Here is a 21,922-nt window from a genome sequence, read left to right as displayed (position 1 = left end):
TTTCATTAGTAAATTGTGTTTCACGCATATACTTTTAATAAAATAAGTAATTCAAAAAAAAAGGAAAAAAAAGTATGTTGATTGTATCAAAACTAGAGAGAAATCAAAAATTTAGTTTATTATGGGCAGAGATCCTATTGTAAGGGATGGCTAGTTCAAAGATCCTTTTCACTTCAGGATTATATCCTGTTGCAACATTTCCTTAAAAAAAGGTTTCGATTGTACTGGGAGGGAGGGGAGGAAGAAAGCGAGTTAGTAGCCGGATCTGGTGTATCATAAGAAATTTACCTTTTTCATTGATTCCTACGGATTGGATCAAAAACAATTATTGAATGAGATATTCAACTCCAGGGATAGAACCGAAAAAGAAATCTTTATTGGTTCTACCTCCTATTTTTTATGAAGAGAATGAATCTTTTTATCGAAGGATCAGAAAAAAATGAGTCTGAATTTCCTGCAGGAATGATTTTAAAGATCCAAAACAAAAAATAGTGGTATTTGCTAGCAATAACATAATGGAGGCAGTTAATCAATAATGTTGTTATTGTAGTGGCGGCACTGCTCATTTCTACCACCGCTTGGCTCTCTCTTATATCTTTCGGAACCATAACCCGTTGTTGGCATTGGTTTCGAAAATGGGAAGGCAGCCCTAGCACCCTCTCTTGGTACTAAGGCAGTCTACTAAGTCTGATAGCTTATTTTGCAAATTCTCATTACTGCCTATAGCCATTAAAAGATTAAGTTTGATACCGAGTATTCAAAGCTTTTGTACCGAAAATAGTAGCAACCATAGCCCTGATTTCATCATTCCATGCCACACCTCCTCTCATGCCTTACAACTAAATTCAAATTATTAAAAGTCAAAATCATATCCTTACAACTAAATGCTCAAAATACAGAGAAAAACAAACATGAAAAACAGAATCTAACAATGCATTCAAAGAAAATAAAATCACACATCCTTTCCTTGCATAATAGAACCCTATTTATAAAATTTCACATCTTGAGAATACTATAACTAAAATATAAAAAAAAAAAACTCAGAAAAAGAGTAAAGTAAAATTAACGTAAAGAGAAAATTATTGAAATACTAATCATACACATCAATTGAAAGCAAGTAAAGTAGTATTATGAAACAAGACAGTTGTTGGGTTAAGAAGAATGTGGCAGAATAATAGATAAATTTTGGCAGCCGTCAAATTTTTTCCAAAAAAGTGACAGTCCAATTTGAGGAATTAAATTTTTCCGGAAAATAAATAATCAGCTTAACTTCATAAACAATAAGGAATGGCAAAACAAACAAAAGATTCTCGCAGCTCTAGATTTAACGCAAGAAGTTCGTGCGACTGTGGTGGCAGTCTAACAACATAAGAGGGCACGTGTGGCTTGAAAAGAGGTGTCTAAAGAGGATAGGCTTCAAATTTCCTCCTTTATAACTTGCAAATGGTGGATGAGAGTTTTGTGTTCTTCTTATGCTGTCCAAACTATAAACCCAATTCGAGGAGATGAGGTAGAAGACAACACCTAGATCCTAGGATTTTCTTTCTTTTATTTGTTGTTTTAATTTAACAAAACGATACATTTTGATAAAGTGATGAGTCACGAAATATTTTTTGTTGACTAACTTTTTTTTTTTCTTTTTTACTAATAATTCCGATTGGTACATATATGTATCAGATAACTATTTTCACTTAAAAATTTAACAAATCTTATCGAAAGTATTTTCATTAAAAAATTAAAAAAAATTATCTAATTTTATAAATTTTGAAAAAATTGAATAATTTTTTAAAAAACGGAAAAGGTCAGAAATTAATTAGTGATTAGGCCTAATAACAATAATAATAATATTTAAATTTATAAGACTGAGGTTGGATGGCCCAGTTTTTTGAGGTTTGGTCCACTTGGGTCTTATATTGGTTGGGTAGTGTAGTCCGGATATTTTATATAATCCAGGTTCAATCTTTATCTGGTACTTAACCTACAAATACAAACTGAAATAATTAAAAAATGCTGCAATGTTCAGAAGGAAAATATAAAATAATTTTAAGTTTTTTTGATATTCAAGATGTTAATAAGCTCGTTATAATATCATGATAGAAATGTATTAATTACATGGAAAACTTTAATCCGAATTTTATTTATTATCAATAAATAAATAACTGTACTTATTCTTTAATTGCACTAATAGAATGAATTATATATGTCCTTTTGGAAGTGGACAGTGAGAAATGAATGCAATTTTAGTGGGAGGAAGATTCAGTTCAGACCAATTCTTCGTATAGTTCTTTTTTTTTTTTTTTTTTGCCTTCAAACTGTTGAAATTTGGTAAGATTCTTGAAAAGAGAGAGGCTAGTCACTGTTCAGGATGTGTAGAGACAATGCAATTTTATGGCTGATTGGTTGGCTAGTTTTAGGGCCAAAAGATCCCTGAGGGTTCTAATTTAAGTCTTCAGGATCGGTCTTGCATAGTTTGCTCTTCTTCTTTTCATTACCCTTTAATTACTTTTCAGTTTGTATGTTTAGTAATCCAAAAAGGTAAGTTGTCTCCTGTTCCCCTTCTGTTGTTTTAGTCATTTGTTTTCATTTTCCAAAAACTAGTAAAGAAGAAAACAAGATATATATGTATATGAAATATTAGATTAAAAAAAGAAGGCGGAGAGAGAAGGCCTAATTAACATATGACTAAATGTGAAGGCATGGATTGTATGCACAAATGCCTCCCTAGCTAAGGACATAAAAACCAAACACATAATATCTTCTTATTTAGAGTTAACTATTGAAACTATATACTACCAAATCAAATAAAGGTATCAAAAGCAATAAAACAACAACCGGATGTGACAACATTCATGCATTTAGTTCAATTCTTGACTGAACTTTTTGGATAAATGGTTCACGTTACATTCTATATGCTAATTCTTGGATGTCTTATATATTCATAGAATAATCTAAATTTATATAACAGTAGGTAGTTATTTCTTTTTACTTGCTATGAACACTCGCCTAACACGGAGGATAGAACTCAAAACTCGAAACCTCTCACTTTCAAAAACAAATCATCTTGCCACTTGAACTATACTTCAAGAATTTTTAATTTATATTTTTTAACTCTTAAAAAGAAAGACATATTAATGGGAATAAGTTGATTTAAAATAATTACAAATTTAAACAAAATAATTCTTCTGTCAGGTATATATCCTTGCACAAATCAATTGCAAACAAGATCTAAATTGAATGAAGAATTATTGATTCATGTAGCCTTCTTACTATTGGAAAATATAAAATAAAAAACTATTGCTATTTGCTAGCTTAATTGAATATTTAAAAATAAAGATAACTTAAGGTGAAGCTGAATTTTTAAACTCTTAAAAGCAATAATTTGTTAAAAAATACAGAAAACAAATGACAGATTGGCTGGCAGAATATATAATTAATTTAAAGTGCAGGGGAGTTAGGCAGATAACGATGACAATAACAAACTTGTGATCACGTGTAGGCGGCCACGTAAAAGACTTCAGATAATAATTGAAATCAATTTGTAATTTATAAGTAAACGTAGATACTTTTTTAAATTGGGCAAATTTCTTGCAATGGTAGGACAAATATGGACTCCTTCCTTCTTCTTCTCCAATAACACCAATAATGAAAAACCTGAACCCCATGACTAATCTTGGATCTCTTTTTTCCTTCGATTACTATACAATATGAAAATATAGAAAAGAATACATAAAAGCCGGCCCCAGCTAGCACGCCATGAACTTGGATGCATGTGGATAATAATTATTCATTTCACAATCATACCCTTAAACAATAGATTAAACTACACAATATCCCTTTTATTGGATTTCTGTTTTTCTTTTTTCCCAGAATTCTCTTTACATTAGCTGATGCCATTTGCATCTTATATTTTAATAAAATATGATTAAGCTTAAAATTTCAGGTTTTGGATAGTGATCGTAGCTAAATTTACAAAACAAAAAAATAAGTTTGGCAGAAATTGCTAAATTTATTTCATTAAATCAATCAAAACTTTCTTCTTTATAAAAAGAAATCACGTGCATGAATAAAATAAAATAAAATAAAATAAAAGGAGAAGAAAAAGCCACGCTAACAAACTGTAGATAATATTTAAGCATATCAATTTCTTAAAAGAATAAATGCTCTTGTCTTTAATGATTTGTACGTAAAAGGAAAATACAAAAATCATTAAGAAACATATTAAAATAAAAATGAGGGGCATGTTTGGGACAATAAGAGTCAATATCTAACCTTCCAAGGAGTCTTAATTGTAATTAGTCTTCACTGCTTAGCTAATCAAATCTCTGCTGCACTTACCAGCATGCAGCAGCCTCCTACTGCCCTTACAAAGGGACTAAATCAACCCCAAGGAAAAGCCATATAAAAAGGTATCTCCAAGCTCATTTTCTGTATAATAAAATTTATCTCATTTCAGTAAGATTATATATAAAATAATTTCTTACTAGATTAAAACCTTTCATAAAAATTTAAAAATCAATAGTTGATAATTAATATATTCTTATTTATTTATCTGGATAAAGTTATCCTTATTAAAATTTATTATAATAAATTACTTTAAATAGATATTATGTAATTAATATTTTATAATTCATAATAAATAATTAGTATTTTGAAATTATACTTAACAGTTAAATAATTTCGATATTTATAATTATGACATTACGAAATTAAAAATCTTTTTATTAGTGAAATTAAAGTGTAATTCCAACTTCTAAAATAGCTTGTATAAATATTTTTAAAAATAGATAAATTGAGCTAAATAAAGCTAATTATAGTATATTTTATTATTATAAATTATATTTTATTTAAAAATAGATTATACTCTTAATAGTCATTTAGCATATTAACATAATTATTAAAAAAATTTATTAAACGGTTTAATTTATCAACTATCAGCTATTAGCTACATTGATCAGCCAAACTAAATAGCTTGAAGTTCTTAGAAGAGACTACAATTAGATAAATAAGCATCTTTTTATAAAAATAGAAGAACAAAAATAGGATAAAGGAGAAATTTTTTTGATACATGTAATTATCTTTGCACATAGAATTTTTTTTTGTTGACATATATACTTATTTTTGACACATGAAATTTAAGTTAATATAATTTTTTGTTCTAATTTCTTAATTAATAAATTACTTCCTACATAAACAATATTTCTAATTCTAGAAACTATCATCTTAATTATATTTTTAATATTAAATTAATTAATAAATTAATTTACTAATTATGCAATAACTTCTAATCCTAAAAAGCAACGTATTAAATAATAATAATAATAATCATGACATAAAATTTTCTGATATGTGTGGGTTTTTTAAATTTAATTTTTCTTGACATATGTATTTTCTTATTACATGAGTATTGTTGATGTATAATTTTTATGTTTATCATATAATTGATATATTAACTAATGAATAATTTTTCTCACTAGGAATGCTTCTAATATTAGAATAGAGTATTTTAATTACACTTTTTTATATTATATTAACTAATAATTAGTTTTCTAATTATATGCACTTTTAATTTTAAAAAATAGAATATTAATAATATTTGTAGCAATTAGTAAATCATATAATACATGTTCTAAAATAATCTCTGTATTTATTGCAATATAAAATCATAGAATACTAAAATGTTAATTTTTCATTAAAGATAACACTATAAAATATTTTAAGTTATGATGATGTTTTTAGAAATAGGACAAATAATTATAAAATATTAGAAATTTCATTAAATATCTTTTTATAAACTCATTTGTATACTTATTTATGATTAAAATAATAACAACAATAGTCAACGTCCGGATAAATAATAAATATATACAATTTCCGAGACATTAGAGTTTTTGATACTATTATTATTTTGATATGTATAAATTTTTTTAATATGTGTACTTTTTTTAACTTATTATATTGAAGTGTAATTCTTATATTTACCATATAATTAATCTATTAATTAATAAATCATTGTATTAATTAAACAATGATTCTAATTCTGAAAAGTTATTATCCAAAAAACTAATTTACTAGTTGTACACATAATTTCTAGTCCTAAAAGAAATACATCAACTATATACTAATATTAATTTTGTAATTAAAAAATTGGCTAATAAATATCTTAAAATAATTTTAATCTTATTACGTTAATACAACTTTAGAAACTTTATTAGAAAAGACATTTAAAAATATTTTAATATTTTATTATTTCATAAACTCTAATAAATAATTATAAAATACTGAAAATTATATTTAATTTTCATTATAAATTTATTTTTTATTTATCTTTATAATTAAAATAACAAAATTATAACAATAATATTCGTATGACGTATGAGTAGATTACAGTTTTGGTTAATTTTGCATGAAGAGAACCACTGTTTGAGTTTGGATTTATAGTTTTGTGGAGGGTTTCTACTAACTCTTTTATCTACTTTATTATTTTTCTTTATTTTATTTATTTATTTATTGAATTGCAACGTGTGTAAGTGAAAGAAAATGTGAAAAAGAATTTCTTTTTAAAAAAAATTACAAAGTGGATAAAGATAAGGTTTTATTTTTTTTGATCATATATAATAACTTATGATTAACAAATAAGATGCATTACTTTTATTTGTTACAAACTTCTATTTATTTCTATAGTTTAATAATTGATAATTGACAACTAGGAAATTTATTTTATATAAAATAAATAAAAATTATATATATATATATTATATTCATTAAAAATATAAATTAATTATTTATACTTTAAAGATAATTTTTTATGATGGTAAAATGCCGCAATATTACTATAGCAGAACACCGTTTCTTTTAGTATAGTTAAGTGTTGTATTTAAAAAGTAAAAATTTTAAGTTTATTAGAATTGGATTTTATATTTAGACTTGTAAAAAAGGAATTTTAGATTAGCTTATTAATCAAGTTAATGAAGTGAAATGCTAAATCAAGCCATTTTATTATTTAATATAATTTCTAAAATTTAAATAGTTGGCCTAATTTAGAAAGTATTAATTCAAGGGAATCCACTTAAACATATTATGCACCAATCTTTAGGTTTAAAAATATAGTATGTCGGTGTTTTATACTAAACAATTGGATTAAACCTATTTGATAAAATTTAAAGAACAAAAGGTAAAACGGGTTTAATGTTTAATCTCAACTAGTTAACAATTTTAAACGGCTTTTACTTATAAGATGATAGCCGATTTATTTTATTTTAATTTAGTATTATTCTTATTAAGAATAAATAGTAATGAAATAATATATTTTAAATTAATTTCTAATAATTCATAATAAATAATTACTCTTTAAGAATAAAGTTAATAGTTAAATAATTATGACATTTACATTTAAAATATTTGAAGAAAATCTTTTTGATTAGTAGAATACAAACTCTAACACCATCATTTAAAGTAGTTTCTACAAATATTATTTAAAAATAAATACAACAAAATTGAATAAAGTTAATTGTAGTATCTTTTTTAATTATTATAAGCTATATTTGATAATTTTCATAATTCAAAAATAATATAGCATATATCAAACTATATTAAAAATAAATTATAATTTAAATAATCATTTAGATATACTATTAAAAGTAAATATGATTTAAATAACTATTTAATATACTAATAATAGTTACTAATAAATTTTTATCAAACAGTTTATATTTATTAGCCATCAATTATATGACCTGCAAATGGATAGATAGAGACAAATAAATATTATTAAAAAAACAAGATTGTTTTTAAGAAGAGAACAAAGAGATTCTATTGCATCAGACTTTTCTTAGAGAATCTTATATTGTATACTACCTATTACCTAACCTTCCGTTGTATCTTTTGTATTGGTGTATGAAAACTCATGTTTGACCAAAAAACAAGAACAAGTGAAAGAAGAAAGAAAAAGGGCAAAAAAGCAAAAGAACTTTCTTCATAGAAATAAACCTTAATAGCCATTTGTTTTAACTTTCATAAAAATAAAATAAAAACAATTTGCTCCAAGAAGAAAAGACCCGTAGGAAGCAGACAAATATACCCCACTACACATCATCATACCAAATAATTAGACATCCCATTTACTCATAGAGATACGGTGGATCGATCATTTTCATTGGCCGAAATTTATATCGATTGATATTTTTTGGTCCCACTTTTAATATATATTTTTAGTTTATGTGCAAATTGAGAAATCAATCTTTTTAACACTGTCATTAAATTGTATTGTTTTTATAATGTTAGATTTTTTTGTATAATAAATGAGTCACACTTCACTATAGGCTTTGTTAATAAGTATGTAATAATTAATAATTCTTTACTATTATATTCTAGAATCGATGGAAAAAAAGAGAGGACATAAAAATTGGACAGAATGGACATAAGGAGTATTACAAATAATGAGAGGTTGATAAAGATCGGTTCAAAAAATAAATTATCCATTTTTATGTAAATTAACAATTAAAAAATTATAAACATAAGGAGAAATTTATATGCATGCATTATAACTTTCTTAAACGTTTGAAAAAAAATAAAAATTTCCTATAAGTCTTGAAAATTGACATTCTGCAATAACCAATAACTACATAATAAGAAAACTGATGAATCCAAGAAAGTCCCAAGACAGTGGGAAAAGCTAAACAGTAACAGAGTGTATCGTCTGATGGCTATTAAATGAGTGGACAAACAAAGCCTAATAATCTGCAGAATAATTACTGCTCCTTTGGAGTTGGGTGCTGGCATGTGCAAGTTCAATAAAGCTTTGGATGGTATGTATCTTTCAACATCTTTGATGATGCTTTTTAAAATAAAATAAAATAATATCTTAATAACTGTAAAATATTATTTAGATCCAATAACAATTTTGTATTTTTGTTCTTTTCTATTTTCTAAAAATACTATTGGTTCACCATTACTTTTTGGCAATGGAAGAAAAGTAAGAATATCAAATAATAAAATATAATATATTAAAATTAAAATAAAGAGTAAAAACTCAGCTTTCTAAATATGTAGAGCTAAATTATTTTTATTTTATATTTCAAAGATAATTTTCTATTACAGTCTTCTTTATGAAATAATTTTCTTATAATATCAAATTAAACGTATATAGAAAAATGTAGGATAGGAATCACAATCAGAATGTTTCAAATAAAGTGCATGGTTTGTCTAAGAAACTCTAAAATGGAAATAAAATTCTCCTATCAATTGGAATCATGCAACCTTGACCGCATCTAAAAAAGATAAAACTTATAGTTTTTATTGGAATTTAAATTAAACCAATTATAAGATGGTTAAAGAAATTAAGAAAATAATATACCATTCAAAATTATTAATCTTGTAATAAAAAAAATAATTAAAAATCACATGATATTTATAAGTACATTAAAAGCTTTCCGGTTCCTGTTATTATTATTATTATTATTATTATTATTATATATAAAGTATTTTTCTGATCCAATAATTTACATTTAATAAATTTGGTGCAACCTAATCTTGTATTTATTCCATTTATTTTTAATTACAGTTCGAAGTAGATTCTTTACTTTTATCATTCTTAAAAATTAGAAGAAAAAAAAAACATGCATAAATTTTCATATTATCATATCACGCTTCTCTTCAATAAATAAGGGCCGTGCATGTTGTTAAGGTTGTTTTCTCCTTTTTGGTTTACTATAATTATATTAGCTCTGTATTAAAAGTTAGATCTCATTTTGTACCAGAACCACAAACTATTAATTAATATTATATAATCCTCTGAATTGAGGTGCATTAACTTCATGCAGTAGTAATCAAATTAAATCATGAGATGTGACCCTTGCTAACCTCTGCAACTTTCAGCTAATTTTCTGTTCAGTTTCCTGTAGCCTTTTTCAATTTCTGTTAACAATTTCAAAAGGCCAGAGACTAAAAATAGGTGTATACGTTGCACATTGTCTATTAAACGTAACAATGGTTAAAATTGGAAGGTTCAACTTGAGATAGTGACTGTATGTATGTACAAAATAGTGTCAATGCTTTCAAATCAATGATAACTCTTATAAGCAACATATAAAACAATTATGCATTCAATGTCGGAATGATAGGTTAATAATACAATTTCTTAGATCAGCAGTGCAAAATTGGAAACACAAAAGCAATATGTAATTTTTAAAAGTCGAATTCAAACATAATTTATTTAATCACTATAGTTAAAATTGATATTTTTTTTATTTACAATATATAATTCAGTGCAGTCTGTTATAAGTAATTAACTTTTTAGAATTAAATACTCAAGTAGAGTAATTTATAAATTTTTTTTAGCTGAAAAATGAAATTCAAATAACAAAAAAAGAAGTAGAAGATGAATGGGATAATAATAAACATTTGTGTTTAATACTCTTTTCTAGGGTGATTGATAGCTATAAGGAAAAGAAATGGTCAAGATTAATGATAATGGCTATACATATATCTCAACAAGGAGTTAACTTATAGCAATGTGGAATAAAAAGAAAAGGTCTAATAGACTACTTACATTGAAATGCATTATATCTTCTGCTTTCTGATCTCATACCTCATGAGTTAGCAAACAGGGTTTTCCCATCTCTTTGTTAAGTAGGGCTTATTTGAGATATCTTTTTTTATTGTAGACTAATATAATATATGAAAGTTGGCTTACAATTCCATAAGACAACTAAATTTTTCTTCCTTTAAAAAAAAAAAAAAGGAAAAAATCTCAGCCCATGTTTCATAATGCTAGACTTTGGTAGTAAATTAATCATATAGTGACAAATATTATATATAAATTAATCATATGAAGACATATATCATATAGATTGTGAATAGTGTCAGTTTTAACTTCTACTACTTCCCATTCTCAAACAGTGGGTGTTGCCACTAGAACTGGTAGTTGGGTCCTCCTGTCTTTCTTGTCCAGCTGCCGAGAAGGGTAGATAGGTGAGCTCACTCGCCCTTTTTTTTTTTCCCCCCCTTAACATGTCTGCACATATTCATCTACTTCTCCATTTAAATTCTAACTCTTTCTTTTCTTGCTTCTTCATAACAAGCAACTTAAATTGTTATCTTAGTGTTAAATTCTCTAGTCACTAACTTTAGCTAACAGAATAAGCTAACTTATACTGCCTTAATTGACTCTCTCTTCTTCTACGTACTCAACATGGCACCAAAGAAGAGTAGTGAGGCATCTACTAAGATAGTGATGAACAAAGGAGCTTGGACAGCTGAAGAAGATAGAAAACTTGCTCAATTTATTGAAGTCCATGGTGCCAAGAGATGGAAAACAATTGCAACGAAAGCAGGTTAATTATATAGTCTTTTTCTGTTTTTTTGAGCTCAAGAAACATAGCCCACTACTTCATATGTATCACAGGCTTGATGGGTTTGCTTACAATTGTACAAAATTCTTTGGAATTATGGTTTCAGGTTTAAACAGATGTGGAAAAAGTTGCAGACTGAGATGGTTGAATTATTTGAGACCAAACATCAAGAGAGGCAACATTTCAGATGAAGAAGAAGACTTAATTCTTCGACTTCACAAACTACTTGGCAACAGGTACGTAATTTACCAGTAAAATTCATCATCCGAAATGTGACATTTTTCTGACATGTTTTTCAAGTTTTAATATTTTTATTTTCTTTTTGGTTTTAGATGGTCATTGATTGCAGGGAGACTTCCAGGACGAACAGACAATGAAATAAAGAACTACTGGAATTCTCATTTGAGCAAAAAAATAAATAAAAAAGAGGAAGCCCCGGAGCCTGCAAGACCGCAAGAGGCCAACCCACAAAAATCCAATGACACTGCTGCTCAAGTCATGGAAGAGAATACAGAAGAAGGAGTCATGGAAGAGAATACAGAAGAAGGACTAGCGATCCCAGAGCTTAACTTCGACGACACCGATCTCTTCGACTTCTCTGCCGAAGGATCTTACGGCTTGGATTGGGTGAACAAGTTCCTTGAACTTGATGAGGATGCATGGCTTGCTGACAAGAGCTGAATTTTGTATGTATCAAAGTAGAATAACTGGGTGCTTAATTTCTCCATTTTTTCTTTCTTTCTTTTTTTTCTTGGGGTTTGGGATACTAATTTTGTATGTATAATTAAGTTTAATAAAAAAAGTTGCTCGTTGTCGTAGTAATTGTTCAAGTTTGATCTGGAATTGCCGAGAATGGAGCAGCAAATCTTCTACTAAATACTGTGTTGCATTATTTTGGGTACACCAAATGCTTCGTCCTTTTTCTCGAATTGACGATTAATGGTGTTTCCATTTCTAACTTTAACTTTGACCTTTAGCACTCTTTTTTGCAAATTTTTTTACGGAATTCATAGCAATCCATCTTATTCACAATTTTAAATTCTAGCTTCTCGTTTTCTCTGCATGCTGTGCAAATTGTTACTGCTATTCTTATTATAAGTATTTTTAATATTGATTTATTTTATTTTATGGTTTTTTTAAACCGTTTTATTTTTAAATATTTATTTTTTTAAAGTTTGATATATATTCCTAGATACCGATAAATGATTGATAAATACTCATTAAATTTAAATGATGAAATATACGTAAATAATCTGATATTTTAATATATATATATATATATATGATTTTATTATTAGTTAATTTAAATAAAAAAATTTCTTTATTTTATTATTCATACATGCTTTTATGAGGTAACATGTGAAGTAATATGAAAAGAAAGACTTTAATATTTAACTTTGTTAATGTTTACTTACTATCCAAATATTTTAACTTAGTTCCTTTTACTGTGAAAATTTAAAATCTTTCACTTTTTGTATACTCTTTTTTACAGTTTCTTTTCTTGATAAAATAAATTTTTAATATGTAATTTAGTTATGATCAATTTAGTATAGAAAAAATAATATTCTAATATTAAAATTTTAAAACATATTGAATCAGCATCCAAATTTTATTTTACTGTTTTCTATCAATCAATATTGCAATTAAATAATTTTAATATAATAAATAAATATAATTAAATAAAATAAATATTTCAAATTTAGTGCTAACAATGAGGCATTAAAATAAAATAAAACAATTAAATATTTAATTATATTATAAAATATAATTCTTAAATTTATTTGAGATTAAATTGTTCATTGAATTTTTAAAGTATACAACATCATATAAGCTCTTAGTGTACGACAAAAAAGTACGCATAAAATGATTATATCTTATTAATTATAGTAATTTTAAATATTTTTAACTTTTATAATATTAATAATTTTATGCAAGTAATATGCTGTTTTTACATAAAAATAAAAACTAATTACATATATATCAGTAAGATTACACATAATATTATATCTTGTCAAATTTCTTTCAATTAAAATACATATAATATATAAGTTGAATATATGCACAAAGTATTGACAGTAGCTTCGACTTTTCAAGATAAGACTTAAATTTGAATAATATTTATACAAAATAGGTCATTTCAGCTCAGTTTGAAGTAATTAAATAGTACTTGAGGTATCCCAATGATAAGTAACATCAGCCGTGGGATCAGGAGAATGACCAAACTGTGTATAATAAATAAATAAATAAAAACCCTTTGGGTTCACATGCCTACAATAACCCATATTTGTCTGCTGTACGTTTATAATTTCTGAATTTAGATAATTGTTTTTTATTCCTCGACAGAATGTAACAGGTCATTTTCAATTTATACAAATATTAAGAGATTCAATTTTCTTTATTTAATACTATTACATTTGACTATTTTCTTATTTGACTATTTTTGTACTATTCTTTTAAAATTTATGAAAAATTTATTTTATTTATCGAGAAAAATAATATAAAAATAATAAAATTAAAATATTATATAATATATTACTTTACTAATTCATTTAAAAATTTATTATTTTATTATAATTTAATTTAATTATAATCAATTTTACATAAATTTAATTATATAGAATAATAAATTAATTTCATTTTATTTAAAGAATGTGAACTTTATATTTGAAATAGATTTTATAAATTTTATAAATTTTAATCAAACACAGTCTTAATATATATTTTAATACTATGTATGATAATTTGCTAACATATTTTATAATGAGTAGTTTGATAATTCCAACGATATTTGTTCGAGCTACTTCACAGTGTTTAAAATTAAATGACAATTTAATAAAAATATTTTATGTCAAGGTAAGAATTGGAACAAAAAATAGTGGGATATTTAAGATGGGTTTAGTTTTTCTAGTATTTTACAACCCAAACATATTTTTTTTAGTTTTTAAATTAAAGTACATAATTTAGTAAAACTCTTCAATTATTGAACCAATCTCTCTCTCTCTCTCTCTCTCTCTATATATATATATATATATATATATATATATATTAATTCTTGAGATCTAAATTTTTTGACACATAGTATTTTTATTTTGACATGTGTAATATTATTGACACAAAAGATTCAAGTTTATATGTTATTTTATGGTTTTTCTATTAATTTATGATTAATGACTTACATTCCTAATTAAACACTTATTCTAATCCTAAAAAATAACATATTATTAATAAATTAATTTTTAATTAGATAATAATTATTCTAAAAAACAGCATATTAATTATATTTTAATATGATATTAACTAACAAATTAATTTTTTAATTAGATAATAATTCTAATTATAAAATATAAAATTTTAAAATATTATATTTACTAATAAATTCATTTTTAATTATATAATAATTTTTAATTTTATAAAATAATAATATTAATTATATTGACAGTATTAATTTAAAGATAATATTAATAAATAAATATTTTAATGAATACAATTTTTAAATTTAATATTGAAAAATATTTTATTTACTATTATTTTTAAAAGTATTATAAGTTAAATTTTAAAAATTAAACAATTGATTAAATTATATTTATAAATTTAATTATATAATTAAAATAATAATAATGGTCGCAACGACGTGAATAGAAAAATTAATTTTTAAATTAATTTAAGTAATTTTAGTGTGTTAAAGTAAAAAATCAGTTGAAATACTAATTAAGAAGTTAATTCATAAAAAAATAAAATATAAAAATCTAATAGATAAAATAAAAAATTACAGGAATCAAATAAAATATATTTTCTGCATAAATTTAGTACCGTTTTATAGATTTCATTTGGTCTAAAATTGAATGAAAATAAAAATATAAAGACATAACATCTGAAAAAGAAAATACAAAAATTTAAATTGAAAAAGAAAAAAAAAAACATAAGGGATCTAATACAAGAAATTATTATTACACAGGTGGGGATTGCATAAATGGAACCCACCAATTGACATGTTGCATTATTACGGTCCCCTTTGATTTTCCTTTTGCTAAATGGTAACAGTGAAAATTGAACATCATTAATTGATGCCAAGCTGACGTGTTTATGAGATGCATTTTCTTGATTTGGAGGGCCCATCACAGGGAATCATTCCTATTTTAACATCTATATAGAGAAAACATCACAAAACAAACCCCTGAAATCTTGCCACCCAAAATTATTGAGTTTCCGTTGCTTTAAAAGTAACATTTTAGTCCTTGTTACCTTTTTCTTCTTTTGATAACCCGACACTTTCACCTATATTGCACAACAACAAAAACTAAACATTATAATTATAAAATTTTACTATTCAAGCCGGCTTTTGCTTTTGTATTTTTTGATCGCAGTGATTTTTATTTTTTAATTAGCAAATTATTAAAATAATTACAAAATTTTATAGCATTAATTAGTATATAGTCTCTGAAATTAAGTTATAATTATGAGCATATCCCCACAATTAAATTAATTAGTTACTGAATGTTACATTTAAAGATTAGAGAAGTCTTGCATCTGTAATATTTTTTTTTACCGGTAGTTTTCCTCTAAAACGAAATGAAAAATTATAAATAACATTTGAAATGCTAAGTGGGTAGTTAAATTTTTTTATAAATCTTTTTTGGGAGTTATTGAAAAGAAAAAAGAAGATACTTTATTAATCAAAACAAAATATTTTGTAAGATTTTGTTCTCTATATTTTTAAAAAGAAAAGACTTTAAGGGATGGTTAACGGTGTTTTATGTTTTTTTTTTTCAATAATTTTAAATTTCTTAAGCCTGATTTAATTCGTATTGATAATGATGTTTATTTTATTTTATGTTAAATGGGTTTTATTGACATATCTTTTTATGAGAGTTTTCCTGTTTTCCTTCATGGAGTTTAATTACTTTTTTTTTTTTCATGATAGTCTATTATCTTTGTTTATGAAATTTTTTATTGTCTTTCTCAATTGAAGTTTAGATAAATTTGACAATAATCATTTTTAATCGAATTCATACAAAAGAAAAAGTTATCAAGTATAGCGCATCTAGTAATAAAATATCAACTCCGTTAATATAATTGAAAATCTTTAGTAGAAACTTTTTATTTTTTCTATGATTATATTTTTTAATGTTTTTTATAGTGATTAATTTTGTATCAACATGATGATTCCTTTCTAAAAAAAAACATCTGAAATGCTAAATTTGTTTATAGTTTAGATTTGAGTCATTTTGATATTGAGAATTCTAAACTTTGAATAAGCGCAATTTTTTACGAAAAAACTCATCAAAATTAAAATGGTTATGCATTAAATTAAAATTTAAAGAAACCCATTTTTTCTTAAAGAAACCTTTCAAAATTTAAAATGGGTTTCAAATCAAAATCACAATTAAATAGAAAACCCAACAAAATCAAAATGGAATTCAAGCGTTTTCCATATCTAACCGATAATTTTGTGGTGGTGATGATAGATGATGAGTATCGTAGTACAATTTTGACAATTGATCACAAGACTAAAAGAAGAAAAAAATAGATGGAAGGACCTTAATAATTAATAGGTATGAAACTTGAGAATCAACGAATTTGATTATTAAAAAATTAAAGAAAAAGAGGATATGTTCATAATTATAACTTGACATTAAGAATTTAATACCTTAATTATATTTTAAATTATTATTTAAAGGCCTAATTATTAATTAAATTATAAATTTTATAATTTTTAATAATTATTTTAAGTTTATAAAAAAAATACATATACATATTTTTTTAATTTATTTTTTAAAATATTTTTTGATAATAATTTTTAAAATTTTACAATAAAAAAGATGACATGAAAAGTCAATTGTGCTTATAATAATAATAATAATTTTGAATCAGTAAAAATAATTTATCATAAACTTAATGAATGACCATTAGAAATTTTACATATGTACATCATTTCAGATATGTTACATCTAAATATAATCATTTTTATGATGACTCACTACTTTCTTTTAGTAAATAGAATTTACTTACTATATCATTTTTCTTATTGTAAAATTTTAAAATTATTATTGAAAAGTGTTACTAAACATAATTTGAAAGGGATATTTGTTTAAAATTTTTGATACAATTATATAAACTTACTAAAATATGTAAAGTTTATAATTTAACCGATAATTAATGCCTTATGTAAATTAGAAAAAAAATAACTAGTTAAAATAATAATTAAAAAAATGGTAATGAAAGAGTTATTGAATGAAAGATTTAACCAAATGTAGTTGAAATTTCTATTTTCTATTTTCCCTTACCAAAATAAGATTTAATAAATTCAAAGCTCTACAAAATAAAAATCTTGTTCGCATGTGAATTTCAGATTCATGTGCTAAAATTTCAGTAAAAGGTTCCACAAATAGGCTTTATAATTTATTTTAATATAAGTATTTTATGCTAAATACTAAAATCGAATCCCGCTCGTGTATCTCATGAATGCCAATCATCACTATTAAGAAAAATAAAAAAGCCAGACACAGCAATCATATCTATAAGTTCAATAGATTGATGTTTTTGTCAACTTTGACAGCTTTTTCTATTATTAGGTTAAGAAATTATTTAAAAGTGCAAAAACAATCTCATGAATCAATTAAAATAATAAATTTAGACTTCACAGGTATGTGTTTTCTCCTAAAATTACCTCAAAGAACTGTCTTTCTCTCAAGTCAGAATGCAAACCAGTGTCCAAATAGGTCCCTTTTATTTTGTTTGTTTTAGAATGTGAACCCAACAAATTAAAGGAAACGACTATGGCATCACCAAAGCAAAAGTATTTGATAAATCATTTAAAACATGGCATCCCACAGCAGCTGATAACCTAACGTTTAATTTTGCATTCCTGGCTGCCTGCGCCACTTTTGTTTACTCTTTCTTTTAAATTTTATATTTTATATTTTTTAATAATTTTATCTAATTATTTTAAAATTTTAAAATAAATATTTATTCTTTTAATTTATTTTTAAAAAATATTTTTTAATAATAATTTTTAAAATTAAATAATAATAAAAAATATAAGAAGTCGACTGTGCATATTAAAGAACAAGAATTATAAATCAATAAAATTTATTTATTTTAAAATTAAAATATAACCATTAAAAATCTAATGTATGTGTATTATTTTACATATTTTATGTTTAAATACAATAATTTTTTATTAATTTATTAATTTTTATATTAGTAAACAGAATTGACTTGCCACATTATTTTTTTATTATAATATTTTAATAATACTAATATATTTATTAATATAATATAAAATTAGAAAAAACTTGTAACAGAGGAGAGCTACTCTAATATAAAGATATAAAATAAAAATAATAAACTTATCTCATTTTATTAATTTTATAATAACATTATTTTGATATTTTTTAGATATATATTTAGTAACATTTTCTCTCACAAAACTATGAAAAGATAAAAAATATATAAAATAAAAATAATAAGTCTATTTTTTTGATTGATTTTACAATAATACAAGTTAAAATAAAAAAAATGTTAGCTATGTTCCTTATTCCAAAAACTCAAAACAAATACCCCTCTAGTGATTAGCAGTTTGTTTCATAGCTTAAAATTATTAAAATTGAGCTGCATGCACTTTTGATAGGCATCATTCTATTTCAATCTAATCTCATCATATAATTTGACCATACCCATTAATGAATTGAAATCATTGTCTCAAACACGATTAACTGACTATGGCATGAAACATATCTTTCCATGAAAAAATAAAATTTAAAGAGTAGTGAAATGAGATTTGTAATTATATAGATACATTTAAAGAGAAAGGAAAATTCTATAGCCACCACCCCAACCACCTGCTTGTCACAATATTCTAACACTTGATGATGGAAGTTAATTATCTCCAGGGACCAGTCCATGCCTTCCTGTGTAGTTCTGTGGCTGTTAACATTCCCTGGCTGTAGCTTCATTTTCAACTTTTTGGAGAATGGGACGCACACAGAGTCACTTTCATGTTTAGCATTTGTTGAATTTCACAGATGATTTTATTATATCCTGAGTTATGTATAGGGTAACCCTTAAAATATCATGGATCCCTATAAAGTATAAAATAGCATAAGCTTGATGTATGGAAATTAAATCATATATAAATCTAAAATTAATTACTGTATAAAATAGAAAAATTATAAAAATATGAGATAAATATTTAATTTTCAATTCAATAAGTGATTGGCATAAAACTATCTTATTTTAAAATAATTTCACGATGAATACACTTTCTTTTTAATAGATAATATTATTTTCATTTTACTTTCTTTTTCTCTTTTGGTGGCACGTGCAAAAGTATATTGTTTGTATTTAATTTCTAACATTTGAAATTTATAAATATGAGAATTCATTTTATTTGTAAATAAATTTGTTTATATTATATCTGTTAAATGTAACTATAAAACTCACTTAGAATCAAATAAATACTATATTTAATTAAATTACAATTGAAAAAAATATGAAAAAAATAAAAATAAAAAATAAAATTAAAAGTAATACTTTAGTTTTATAAAATTTATTGTCTTATTAATTTAAAATTCATTGATAAATTCTATATATCTTATCAGAATTTAGTTTACTTATAGTAATTATTATTAACTTAATAAATTAAAATTATAAATAAATTATTATTTCAACCAAATATATATAATTTGAATTTGTTAAGAGATTTTATAATATTTTTATAATTTACTTCTACTAACCAAAATATATACATAATTAGCATTTCTAGATATTTTTTCTAATAATTAGTAATTTTAAAGAAATTTTATTTTATTTTATTAATTATTGAGTAATTTAATTATTAATTATTTAATAAAAATAAGATTAAAGTCTCAAAAATTTAGTAATAAAATTATTATTTTATTAAATATTAGAAAATCGATTATAGTGATAGAATTGTGTCGATATTTGTCGACAATTTTTCTTTTTTATATTTTTATTAACAGAGTCCACAAGTTGATTTAATGAAGTTCTTTTTATCATAAATTATAAGATGGATTTCATCCGGCACCGTTTATTTATAAAAAAATAATATATTGTTCATTCATTTTGTATTAAATATTCATTAATTTATATTTATTAAATATGTGTTGAATGCTTATTGTTTAAACATAAAATATTTATTGTTTATTAACTTAATTTTATTGAAAAGATAAGAATACTACAATATAAATATTTTAGTATAAATTTAGCTTAATATTTTTTTTATTTACCAACTATGTAAGGACGAGTTATATTATTATCTATATTATGTATATTCATTTCAATGAATTAGTGGGTATGATTTTCACTAACGACGAATATCCATTAATAAAATAACAAATTTTATAGCTATAGAATTTGTTATGGTATCAGAGCGATTTTCTGTTGTTTTATAACTTTTTCCTGTTTTACATATTTTCTCGAAAGCCAAACACTAAAACCCATTTAATCTTTCTTACTTCTCTGACAAAGAAATTTACAGATCCTTATAGCTTTTTTATCATAAAAACTTTTCAATATGCATCACAAAAACAATAAAAGTTTTTATAAACAATAAATATTTTTATTTGAGAATATTGATGAACATTATATATACAAACAATGAATATTGCAGTACCAGATAGTGAATATTAAAATTAACACTGATGAATAATACATGAAATAAAATAAATATGAATATTAACCGTAATGATATTAAATTCACAGATAATAAATATTTCAATATTAAAAAATTAATTATTAATAGAATATTAATCTAATGGATATTATACATATAGAAAATAAACATTTTATACATGTAAATAAAAATATATTAATATATATTTGACCTAATAAAATTTTTTTGACATGTGTTACCATATTCCGATCCATATGATTTTTAATTTTAACATGTGCACTTATTATTGACACATAAAATTCAAGTTTATGTATAATCTTATAATTTTTTATTTTTTATTGATAATTTATAAATATTATATTAATAAAATATTAAAATATAAAAACTAATAAAGACGTTAAAGTATTTAATTTATTAATTTCTTTAGATATTATAAATAATTATAAAATATTAAAAGATATTTACATTTATATATAAATTCAATTATATCATTATTTATAATTAAAATAATTATGATAGTCGTAAAATAGGCAAGTAAATGACTAACTTTCATAAATAAATAAAAAATTTATTCAAAATAATTATTATAATTTTAAAAAATAAAAACGTCATGTGTCAAAAATAATTATAAATGTAAAAATAAAAAAAATTTAAAATAGTGAAAGTAAAATAATTATAACAGTAATATAATACACTAATAAACGACTAATTTTTATAAATATATAAGAAATTTATTTAATATCTAATTTTAATATAATATTAACTCTTATAAATATATTTTATTATAATTTAAAAAAATTTAAAGACAATATAATTTATAAAAAATATAAAAAAAGAGACAAAAATCCGCATTATGCAATTTAAAATAAAAAGATTTTCCCTTCTCCACACACGGCTTGAAGTCCTATCCCAAGTGGTTCATGTCGTTTTTCAGTTACTT

At 23.5% G+C, this 21,922-nt stretch overlaps 1 protein-coding gene across 1 annotated transcript; it reads left to right on the top strand.

The window, feature by feature from the left end:
* Nucleotides 1–11,015: 11,015 nt before the first annotated feature.
* LOC8261096 (transcription factor MYB114) lies at nt 11,016–12,170 on the top strand. The gene is made up of 3 exons (XM_015728632.3): nt 11,016–11,330; nt 11,455–11,584; nt 11,681–12,170. Exons 1-3 carry the CDS (start codon nt 11,189–11,191, stop codon nt 12,027–12,029), a joined length of 621 nt encoding a protein of 206 aa, XP_015584118.2. The 5' UTR covers nt 11,016–11,188; the 3' UTR covers nt 12,030–12,170.
* Nucleotides 12,171–21,922: the final 9,752 nt, after the last annotated feature.

This window comes from Ricinus communis, chromosome 5 (genome assembly GCF_019578655.1).
Source record: "Ricinus communis isolate WT05 ecotype wild-type chromosome 5, ASM1957865v1, whole genome shotgun sequence".
In the NCBI taxonomy this organism is placed as follows: Eukaryota; Viridiplantae; Streptophyta; class Magnoliopsida; order Malpighiales; family Euphorbiaceae; genus Ricinus; species Ricinus communis.
This window is presented reverse-complemented; position numbering and strand designations above follow the sequence as displayed.